This window comes from Corvus moneduloides, chromosome 9 (genome assembly GCF_009650955.1).
Source record: "Corvus moneduloides isolate bCorMon1 chromosome 9, bCorMon1.pri, whole genome shotgun sequence".
Lineage (NCBI taxonomy): Eukaryota > Metazoa > Chordata > Aves > Passeriformes > Corvidae > Corvus > Corvus moneduloides.
In genome coordinates, this window is record NC_045484.1 from 15,411,858 (window position 1) to 15,424,065 (window position 12,208).

Below are 12,208 nucleotides of genomic sequence, written 5' to 3' on the forward strand. Positions count from 1 at the left end.
GCTCATGTAACTGTAGGGAAAATAAAAACAATGAAAATTTTAGTCGTTCCCACATGTCAGCTTTTTCTCTAATCATGTTTTGCTGCACGTTTTCAGTGATTTGTTCTGGTCAGGGCTAGATTCCTGTTCTTTATTCTCTTTACTCTCTCTACTAACTCCAGCATAAAATTTTCTTTATGTCTTTTCATCTGACTGGTTTTAGCTACTGCTTTTCTTCCTCTTTACTGCATCTCACATTTATCTGTCTGTGTCTCTCTCATTAATACAGAGTTTATTTCTTACTTTTTGAAAATACTGTTAGCAGGATTCTCTAGAAGTGGAGTCCATGAAACTGTAAGAGGAAAAGTGAAAATTTAAAGGACAAGATAGGAGGAGGAGGATAAAATAGAGTTGTTTAGTTATACCAAGAGAGAGTATGACTTCAAAAAAAAACTGCAATAAAATTTTTAAATATCAGAATTAGCAAAAATGGTCTAGGAAATTAATCATATTACTTTGCTCATGAAGTTTGGGGACCATCCATAAGTGCAGTGCTCTTGACAGTTGTTCCACTGTCTTTCCATGTACAAGTTCTGTATACCCATGCCCAGCCATGTCATTAGAACTGAGAGCAGAAAATTTCCTTATAATGTTAAGTATCTTATGGAAATAGTCCTTTATATTGTAGCTTAAAGTACTTGAGAGACTTTGATATTGTTCTCTCAACTATACACTTTAGTACAATGACTACTGTGTTACAGATTGGTGCACTTGTTTCATCAAATTTCTAGATCTTTCAGTTAATGTTAGTGTGACTTTTAAAATTAACATGGGTACTTGTGTAAATAAACTGCAGGTTTTACAGTGCAATCTTGTCAGTCTTGAAAGTTGGTTACCCTCCTGCTCCAACAGAGCACAGACCCTCTTCCTGCAGCAAGCCTAATGCAGGCTCGCTTTGAAAGCCTTCTATTGAACAAGCCCTCCAGGACAGGAGATGAGCTAGGTTCTGGTTTAGTTCCATTTTGTGGAATACTACTGCTGATGTGCAAGTTGGTGTTATTTTTGCATGCAGATTTACGTTTGTATTGTAAACACTTAGAATATCTTTGAAATAGGTGGATTATTAAATGAAGGGAAATATATCAAAGTAGACCTGCTGTTACCACTGCAGAGAGTTGAGCTTTGTCTTTTGCTCTTCTAATGTGAATGCATAAAGCTTCAGACAGATGTCAGAGGAAATGTTTAATAAGTTAAACTCCAGTGCTTAAAAGCACTGAAGCTCTCCTTTCAGGTTGTACGTGATACATACAGTAAAATTTGTGATGAGTTGATCTGGCAATTGCAAGATTACAGCCCAACACAACCAAAGGCAAAGTAATAGTGAAGGTAGAAGCCCAGTACTTCAGCTGCAATGCATTAGAGTTTTAACACAAACTAAGATACACTTGTGTCACTGAACAGGTGTTCAGATGTTGCTGCAAATTAAGGGCTTGGCTGAAGCAATCAGCTTTTCTCTGAACCTCAGCTGAGATCCTCTAAGTTACACTTGAGAAATTAAGTTCTACTTGGAGGTGTCCTACCCTGCCTCTGCACTCGTGCTGTTCCTGGAACAGATTGCTACAGAATATGGTGAGGTGAGGCTGGAGAACTTCTGAGGAAGAATGAGGTCAGTGCACAGCACGGTGTCAATAGGAGCTTGTCATGAGGAATGCTGTCAGAAGGCAGCAGGTAAGGAAAGTTCAGAGCTGATGGCTGAGAAATCAACAGAATCCAGCCTCCATTTAAGGATGGTTCATGGCTTGAATGCAGTAACACTGCATCACAGAGTAGGATGGAAGCAGGAAGGGACTGGAAAGAAATCCTTTGGGCTATCTGCAGAAATATCAATAAAACAGGTATGTAGACAGACTCGGTAAGGAATTAAGCTTGCTACCACAAAATTAATCAAAAATGCTCTGAACAAATTTGAATTGGCATTGCAAGTTTAGACTGGCTCAGTCTTTTGTGTTATCTACCTGTGGTGCTTTTTATCTGTCTCTAGTACTTCTGGCACTGTCTATACCATATCTTCAAAGGAAAAGGAAATAGTTCTTTGTTTATCAGACTTGCCCTGCATTTACAAAAATATGACTGGTAGCATTTTTGCATGTAAACTCAGTTGATTCAAAGAAATTTCTGGCTTGCTGCTGGTGTTTTCTCCAGCTGGAACCCAAGTATTTTAATGTTTCAGGTCGTTCGCTGTTTGGGTCCAAAGGTGTACTAAAAACCAAGTTACTGCTTTTTGCATATACAATCAGAGGTAAGCAAAGGATTGCCTGACTCTTACAGACAGATTGACTTACTAGGCAAGTTATGAGGCTATGACCCATCTTGCCCTTTATGGCTGAGCTCTCCATAAAGCAGCTTCTGGTGTGTTACAATTTTTAGCCCAACTTTTAATGATACTCAGACATTTTTTTTATTGCTAGTTGTCTCAGTGTAAGTTGCATAGTATTGTGAGTTCTAGCACTAACTGCAATGTATACGAGGACATTCAGTTTAGAAAACAGAGAAAACATCAATCTGAAATTAAAACAGAATTTATATTAAAACTTCATTTGTTTCAGCTTTGTGCCCAGTGCCTTATAGACTCATTCTCACTGAATACAATAGTTTATTTTAATAAACCTGTTTATTTAGTCTTGACTATCTTAAAGGTCTTTTCCAACAAACGAATTTATGATTATTGATCATGTTCAGGAAATGCACTATTTTTCTTTTCCTTTTTAATTATGAGTTAATTCAAAAGAAATCAGCAAGCGATTCTACTTTCTGAGGGTGTTGCATTTACAACTAAATTGTTTTAATTTCAAAGTTGGGTTTTTTTATTGCTTATTATGCAGCTTTTTGAATTACATCTACTGGCATGTTATGTTCTGCTCTCAACCCCTAAATAGTTATCACTTCATTGCAAAATAAAAGTCAACAAAAATGAATGCATAAACAGGTAGGAAAACGTACCAGGCATGACTTTGTGGCTTGGAGTACCAAATTAATGAGGAGGAGCTAGAGGCAAAGAGCAAGAAGGAGAAGAAAAATCCGGTTAACTACACAGTTCAGAAGTTTAGAGCAGCCAAGCAGTAAGAATATGTGTACACAAGAGCAAAGGCAGGTTGCAGAGTGAAAAGGCTCAGGACTGCTAAGCTCTTGCAGAAAAGGAGAAACCAAGCTCAGACAAACTAAAACTTTTGTTTTAATCCATTTCAATGCAAAATCAGCTTGGTTTGCTCGAGCCACCACAGTCCTTCCTTTCGTTACACTGCAAAAACTGCCACGTAGGTGCAGAATGAAGCTCAACTTGAGAGCACATGTTTCTGTTGGTCCATAATTTAGCAAACGCACCTGTGATGTATTTTGTTGTTATTTCTGCCGCCAGTTTGATTCTTATCACAAGTCAATTTAGGTAGATTAGATAGCACTCAAATCCTAGAGTTAATTAGTCATGTGAATATCTCAGCCTTTTTTAAAAAGCTGCGTTATTTGTAGAACACCTTGAAAGAAAGACCTAGGTTAACCATAAAGGTTAAAACATCAGAAGACAAATAAAAAGAATATTAAATTTAAAAAAAAAATGGAGCTTGGCTCAGAAGTTTTGTGTCTCTGAGTAGCCTTATTAAAAAATATGGTAGTCCTACTATTTCCTTCCAATTCTGAAGGACCGAAGAGCTGAAGAGGAATGTATTAAATGATAAAACATTTCAGAAACCCATTGTAGTAGCTAGTAGTTAAAGAACTTGAGACAGACTGTGGTCCTGGATCTGCACATTTAAAAAAAATACACACTCCACAGGGACAAAAGCTTGTGTTTTCAGTAAAATAGGACTATTTCATGTATCCAGTTTAGCATCTGACCACACAAATGGTAGACTTGGTGCAGTGGAGGTGAGGAACTTCTGGGTTGATATGGCTGAGGAATTGAAAGGAGCAGGACTAGAAAGTTCAAATTGGATCAGTCCACAGTAAAATTTTAGCAGGGAATCACAGATGTAAACTCATTTTTTTTCTTGATCCTCTCTCCCCACAGAGAGCTTAGCATGCTAGCTTTAATCAGATTTCTGATTATATGGCATATGTATTTACAGTCTGTTACTGCTGGGTGCGTTACAGGCTCTGGCTGTTCAAGCTGAGAAGCAGCTGTGGAGTCTTTTCAACAGTGTATGCTGGCTCAATTTCAGCACTGAACTAACACTGCTTGTGCAGGTAGGATGAACTCCCATCTAGCTACAAAAGACCACACAGACAGACAGAAAGAGGAAAGATTTAATAGACTGTATGATCAACACTTTCTTTTTAAGTGTTTGATGATCTTAGTTCTATTTATTTATTTGAGTCTGATCACATAAATATTGTTACAATTAGCTCTAGCCTTCAAAAGATCTGCTAAGTTGTTTGTACTGAATGTATTTGGAGATTTTTACTAGGCTTTTCTGGTGACATGCTAGATTCATTAATACTCGATCACCTTATTGCTGTCATATCACCTGCATTAAGCACAAACAAAAATTTGCCATTTCTGGGAATCAAAAAACATACACAGTACATTCTTTTTAACTTTGGACCAGTGGCAGGAAAATGTACAATAACTAATCTGGGCATCGAGAGAGAGTTAGGGAATTGCCCATACACTGGGTCAAGTATTATTAAAATCTGCAAGAGCAAAGTGACACTTTCAAAATTCTTTGAAATACTTTGTGCTAGTGGAGCAGCTTTGTGCCACTTCTTAATTCCCTGTGAAATGCAAGAACATTTGCATGAATTGGACCAAAATTCTCTTCCTAGGACAAATGTATGCTTTTACAAGTGCTGTAAGAACATAAGTATACAAATATATAAGTATATAAGCATGTCACCAAAGCTGTTGGTAATTCATCCTGTAAGAATGTTCAGAAATTTTGGTTGTCTTTGTTTTAAATAGTTTTTTTGTTTGTTTGTTTTAACTGCATATACCATCTTTTAAACTCATTTATCCTATTTATCCTTTTGCTACCCAGGATATCAGTGACATTATATTCCCCATTGAATAAGATTGTATGAAAAACTGCTTCTGTTTTAGAACTTTGGCTTAATAATTAAAAATATGTTGATGTTATGAAATGGATAAAGTTGCACTCCTGTATGTAAGGAAAATAAATTAAGGGTGGTTAGTCTCTGTCTTCCATAAGCAGTACATAAAGAATGATGAACCACTGTCTTAGTTGTTTCTTGTAAGCTGCTGGTAATAAGTATTGAAATCCCACCAACTGAAAATACCTGATTTGAAGTCTGACATAAAGTAGCTTGGTGTCTGTGGTATTTTTTGTGAGATGTCTGGCCTGAAAATCTGCTGTGTAGTTGCTGAGTCAGTATGTATTTAACTCCTGCCTGGTACTTTGTAAACTATTTATCTTTACACAAACATTGGCCAGAACAGCATATACAAGTTGAGTAATGTTTTGTATTTGTTTCTCTGTAGTCTGCAACAGATTTGCTAAATGTTGGATTGACATAAAAATCCGTGTTGGAAGTATCCCTTCAGTGCCTGGACTGCCAACAATATTTATGCTAATAGTTTCTTTTCAAAGAATCCAGTATCCTTACATCTTTCACAACAATTTGTCAAAATTTCACCAAAAATATTTTGGACTTAAAACAATTTGAACAAGGAAACATGAAGCAAATCAGGGACTAAAATAAATGAACTAGAGTATTGATAGCCTGTTCAGTATATTACGTGATACTGCATATTCCTCATAGCTCTGTCTGCTCTGAGCTATTCTGGTAAAATCACGCCTCTAGGTTCAGGCTGAACAGCATGTGTAATGTCTGTGACAGTCTGAGCCTTGGAGATGGAATTGGTTGAATAGAGTAGTCTATTCAGATAAATGCAGGGATTCATTCACATGGAAATCATTCCTGGCACAGTTGAAACAAAGTATGAGTGAAAGAGGAAACAAAAAGGAGCCACGGCGAGCTGCATTCCCAGCACCAGTAAATCAGCAGAGCTTCATTGTTCATGATAAATGTAAGTTACTTTACATGACATCAGTCTCACCCACTGTTTGAAGAGGTGGTGGTGACACGTAGTCCTACAGTAAAAGATTGCTTTCGATTAATTTGAAACCTGCTTTTCAGTTATGTGTAGAAACCATGTTTTGCCAGTGTAACAGCAAGCTTTAAAGTGAAATTATTTTCACCTTCCTTAAAAGCCCATAGCTGTTTTTCTAGAGTACTGAAAAGTTGGATGAATAGTTTAGATCAGTAAAGGGTAGAAAAAGTGCAGACCTAGCTAGTACCAGCAAAAACCTAGCATGATACATAGGAAATCTGTATTTTTCTGAATTTTGTTGTGTCAGATGTGCTCCCACTAGGAGGAGTTGTCATCATATCTTTACCCTATAAAATTCTCAGACTTGTGCTTTAATTTAACTCTTTTGATGAAAATGTGATGGTTCACAATGTAACTATAAACAATCTATAAAGTTCACCTATGTCTATCTAGCTTGTAGTACACAAACTGCTAATTGGTAGCAATATAAAGAAAAAAAGAAGCTTGCAGCTTATGGTATCCTACAAGCAAACTTATGTTTGTCATTTGCATTATGGCAAAAATTAAATGCATTTCTTAGAGTTTACAATTAATTTTCAATTTCAAGTTTTCCATAAAACTTTGAGAATTTCAGAGTTTTAAATTATGTTTTATTAGTCACAGTTAGGGGAAAAGCTTGAAATGAAATGCCTAGAAATTCCAAGAAAGAGGAAAGAAGGGTAAAAGTTAAATCTCATATGTACACAGTCTTAGGATTTTTTAAAAATATCTCTTTTTGTTATGTTATGTTTATATGTTATATAACACTTATGTTGCAAATACTGATTATGACTTTAAAATATGGTGGTTTAGAAGTTCCAGTGGGACATACTTTCATTTGTATTTTAAATTCAATGTAATAGAGTCACTGCTTGAATTTGAGTGCTTGTTTTGATCTGTTTGCCAATGAAGTGTTGCAAGATAGTGGTATATTTGGAGGTACACAGTTTTTGCCTTGTTTTTGCTACTGTTTTCCTGTACTCATCTCTTTTCAACAAATCATGAAACATGAGTCTAGTAAAATATGTTTTGGTCACTTTTCAGCAATATAGCTTCTGCATAGACTCCGATGGGATAAAGACATAGACACTTTATTCAAGCCTGTCCTTTCATTAAGAGAGAAAGGGACTGTTTAGCAATGCATCAACTTGGTATGCTTGAAAGACTTTCAGATTGTTCTAAACCCCAGGATTTAAACCTCTTGGGTATCACAAATCAGAACTGAAATTTTCCATGCAGCTTTATCATTTCTTCTGTTCAAGGGCCTTGATTTTTGCACTGAATCAAAAAGCCACAGTGACTTAAAGTGCTGCCACTCCCCAGAGGATTACCAATCCCTTTACTGTAGTTGTTCCCAGAACACAGTTGGCCAAAGTAAGGAAGTCTGTGCCTCATTTGTTTTATTTTGCAGTCCGGGATACATTAAAGGGTTTATGTTTACATGCAGACTCTTTTCTAGATGGAAGAGGAGTCCATAACCTGTAGCAGGATTTGACTGGACACTTAATGTCTCAAATTTTCACTTTTGCTGTTTAAGCACCTCCTTGTCATTGCTTGCTTTGCAGCAGCACAAGTTTTTTTGTGTACAGTGAAGGAAAGAAGACACCTGAGTTGACTTGAAATAACAGCCCCTTCCTCTGGGTAACTTTCTCTGCCAGATCGTCTCTCTCACATATTTTTTCATTATTTTCCTGTGTGTTTTCTACGTATTATAACAGAGATTTATCAGAGGTACTACTTTGATCACTTTTATTTCTTTGTTTCATTTTGTTAAACTATCAAAACTGTAAGAATATAAGCCTTTTTTTACATTATGTTCTTATGCTTTCTTTTTCCCTCTTCACCCTTGATGCCCTGTGCACAAGGTTTCTACACAGGTCACATTCCTATCTATGAAATTTTCTTACTTAGGTAGTTCTTCCCTTGTGATGTTCTTTTCATGGAAGTCTAGAGTTGAAATCTGATTGTGCTAATTATTACACAATGAGTAATTATCACCTACCATTGCTTTTCATGCAGAGTTAACCAAAAGGTCAAGGTTTTCCATGTTGTTCCTATCTGAGAAAAAGAATGGTGATATTTACTTGTGATGTCATCCAGTTTACATGCAAGGTACCAAGCTCTGTTCCTGTGAATACAGAGAGGAAGGAATTTTTGGTTCTAGTTTCCAACTCCTTTTAGCCACAGTCCTTGGCCCAATAAGTGCTTTCTCTGGACTGACTAGTGCACAGTACCAATATTTGTTTGATCAGTGTCTGACACTTTGGTTCTGCTGGTGGATTGCTTTTCACATATTTCTGCTGCTTCTGTCTCTTGCCCTGTCTTGCAGGTGCCCTTCCCTTTTTGCTAGCAGAAACGATGGATTTGGCTTTATGATAGACTTTAATAAGTGCATTACCAGCCCATAGCTTTATTAGGTTAGGAGAACCTTGTCCAATTCTTAACTGGAAAATTTATTTAATGCAGTAGGCTAGAAAAAGTGCCATGAAAATTATGGCAAATTACCATTACTGTAGAAACAAATCTCAGAGAAGAAGGTTACTTTTCTTACTAAAATGTTAACGCTTCTGTGGAGATGAAGCAAGCTTTTGGGGTCATTGACTGATACCTTCTGGCTTTCCCACTTTGCATTTAGTATTCCTTCTACAAAACAGTTATCTTTTGAGATGTTTCCAAAACACACAGATTTACTGTCTTAAGATGTAAATCTGTGTGTTTTGGAAAATTACCTGCACTACTTACAACATATCTTACAACTGGCAAATTGTTCAAAGAAGAAAGAGAAGAAATAGAATTCTAACCTGGGCTGCAAAAGAAGAGGTAGTTCTTTTGTATTAAGACAGTAAAATCTCTGAGGGGTAGCATCACAAACTCTCCACTTCCAATTTTTTTAGTTGTTCATTCTACAGCATTCAGAAACTGTCACTCCAATGGCAGAAACTTTCAGCCATTCGAACGTGCATTACAATACAACAGTCCTGAATGAATTGCTTAGTTAAGCGTAAATAGTTGTGATCAGCAAAGGGGACAGACCTTTGGTCAGTGTTATTACTCAGTGCCACAACAGAGGACCTGAGGTGTACATGCTGTTGCATGGGAAGGTCAGAGTTACTGAGGCCATAATTTAGAGGGTTTGTTGATTTCACTAACGACAGAGAAAGATAAAGGTACATCTGAAATGGAAGTACATCGCAGTCTATCTGAAAACAAAACTGATGGGCCTTTCATTCAAGTTAGAAAGCATGCCAAGTTCAAGTGATTAAAAGCCTTAAGAAAACTTACTTGGGCAGCTGTCCAATATATCAATTTATCCTAATAAATTACTTTGTCACAGCAGGAGGCTAGTTTTAATTTGGAGGTACAATCCAAGTCAATTTTGCTGAAATAGAAAAGGCACAATAAGGGAAATGACTTTCCAGATGAGATGAAATTGCTGGCTCTGCTGACTCACATGAGTAATTTTGCTGGGGGCAGGATTACACCATGATATGTGGCTTGTCATATTACTGCCTGAATCCCAAGGGGAAACTGAAAAAGGAGCTTGAATTACTGTGCCTGGAATACTTACTATAATCACACAGTGATCTGGAATTACTCAGTTTTGGTGCCCTTTGTCATACACACATACATGCTTTTAAAAAAATTACAGTGATGCGAATTTGACAAAGTCATAGCTGAAGTAAGAATCTGGTATTACACATCGCTTACCTTGTGTTTGGAGTATAACAAGCCAACATCAGCAGCAGCATCTTTTAATGGTTCTGGGATACTGAGACAGAGGAATGAAGTAATGAATTATCAGTATAGTAAAGCATTGTAGTGTGAACAATTGGATTTAAAAGCTACAAGGTATAAAACACCTTCCTCTGTGCATTTGCATCACGTGTGCCCCAGGATGCATGACTGCAACTGTGAGAGAGAATGCAGGAAAGCACTCTGAAAGTAAAAGTTCAGCTCAGTAGATCAGGGAGGCACGCTAGGAATCTCCCTTTATTACTAATTTCATAACTTTTTAGCAGTAATTTGATTTCATAAAAGCCTCTGAACAGGTGGTGTTCAGGAATAGAATGATACAAACCTAGGTTGGATTTAAATTGTTTATTTTTATGTGAAAACCTCTGAAATGGTATAAATTATGTGGATAATTTTGCAAGACCTTCCACATAAGGAGTCCAGAATAACTTCAGTCTTGACCTTGTTAAGTAATAACAGAAGTCTAACTGAATAAATAGAAGCGTGTCATGGCACCTTAGTGGTTCTATCCCACAAAAATCTAGTGACCTGACTAAACCTATGATGATCTCTTTTTGCAGGTCCTTAGATGTACAGGAACTGACAGTGTTTGGAATAGATAAATAGAACAGAGATCTTGTCTTTCTCTGCAATACATGCTGTCATTTATATTTTCTTCCCTTCCTTTCTCTGGAAAGGAAGGATAATCATTTCTTAGTAGAGAAAAAAATATGTGCCCAAAATCTGCTACACACTTTGCCAGTGTGTTTATAATCATATTTTGCATCTTAAAATGTGTCATTACCTGCCTTAAGGAAAAATTAATTCTGTTTCCAGAGATAAAATAAATGGTGTAAAAGTAGAAGAACAATAGGAAACTCCCTCTGCCTACAACCACATCTCATAATGATATATTTAGTGGTTTTAACAGTTTATTTTGCAATTCCGTTTTACTCTTAACCTTGATCAGGCTATGAATATATCTTGAGTCCTGACCACTAGGCTGTACCCTGCATCCAATGAACAGTGTAATTAATACTGGTTGAATAAGAGTTGTTTGAGTTTATTTGCCAAAACTACCATTAGCAGCAAGATCAGAAAGGCAATTAGTTATCTTGTGAGAGAAAGGGCATTTTTTTCTCCCTCAGCTGTAGGAACAAATTTTTCATTAAAACAAAAAGGGTAAGTGTACCGAGGTGTCAGCAAATACTTAATGGCATGTAAAAGTGTGCCATAAATAATCCCATTCAAAGGTGTAATTGCAGTATATTTGAAAGCAATGCATCTTGTATTTCTTAGTATCTTGTCATACAAGGGTAACAACATTTTCTGCTTGAATTTTCATATGGGGGCATGGAGGACAGGGGTATTGTTATTTTGGTTTGCATTTATTTGTTGGTTTGGGGTTTTTTTAGTACAAATTAAAAACAGAGTAAATGCAGCTGGCCAAGTAAGATTAAATAGCCACTGTTTATCAATGTATTTTTAAAGAGAATGTTGCTCTGTGGAAATTCTGGGATTACTTTAATGCTTAGTGTAGAATTTCTTTTTGTTCTGGGATGATAAGTGTGATGACTTTCTAGCAGTTATTGTAGATATTTTTTAATTTTCACGTACTAATATGGAATCTTAAGTATTCACAGTTAAATATAAAATTTGTAGTCTTAAAAAATATATTCTTGGTGAAGCTGTTGAACGGTTTTAAAAACAAGTGTTAATCTCTTTGGCCATAATAGTGAAACTTGCCTGTTATGAAGTGCTTTCTGAGTTCAGTCATTTAACATTCCTAAGCAATGTTATTTGTAATTTGGTTTTGTTTTTCAGAGTCGTAGGCATTGGAAGGGAATAGATAATGAAGTATCTACCCATTTCTAACTGGCTGACCCAGCTTGGTCTTGCAGAATACTGCACACTCTTTGAACAATATGATGGTATAGAGGTGAGAGTTGTCCTTTTTCAATAAAATTCTTGAGAAAACGTTAAGTAACATCTTTAAAGCTACTAAAAACACAACCAAAATGTGTTTGTAAAAGTTCCCATTGTTTTACCCTGAGCATCTGCTGTTCAGTTAACAGCAATCATACAAACTTTTTGTTCCTTCTTACAAACTTTTTGTTGAAGTTTGAAGAGCAGGCATATTGCATTTGTACTCTTTTGTGGGTTTCTTGGAGGATGATTCCGAATTTGGAAGAAGGATGTTGGGTCTTTGAGAAAAGAAGTGGAACACTCTGTCACTGTTGCCAAAGCTGAAAAATCCTTTCTACTGAAATGTGAATTCAACCTTAGTACCAACTTTTGCATTTGAGCAAATCTAGAAAGGAATAAATTAGAAGTAATAATTATTCAACTCCCTACTTCCATGTCATTAGTTACATACGAGTTATCATTTGAGAA

General features: G+C 36.3%; 1 protein-coding gene across 4 annotated transcripts in view; it reads left to right on the top strand.

Moving 5' to 3' along the window:
* The window catches only part of BCAR3 (BCAR3 adaptor protein, NSP family member), an 86,203-nt gene that overhangs the window by 4,459 nt on the left and 69,536 nt on the right, over positions 1 to 12,208 (top strand). For 2 of the 4 annotated variants that reach the window (XM_032117771.1, XM_032117773.1), the window contains exon 2: positions 11,639 to 11,753. In XM_032117771.1, the coding sequence (XP_031973662.1) occupies positions 11,667 to 11,753 (87 nt within the window). In that variant the 5' untranslated portion in view covers positions 11,639 to 11,666. Of the gene's footprint in view, positions 1 to 4,125; positions 4,219 to 5,942; positions 6,020 to 11,638; positions 11,754 to 12,208 lie in introns of those variants that run through there. The other 2 variants (XM_032117770.1, XM_032117772.1) reach the window with 2 other exon arrangements.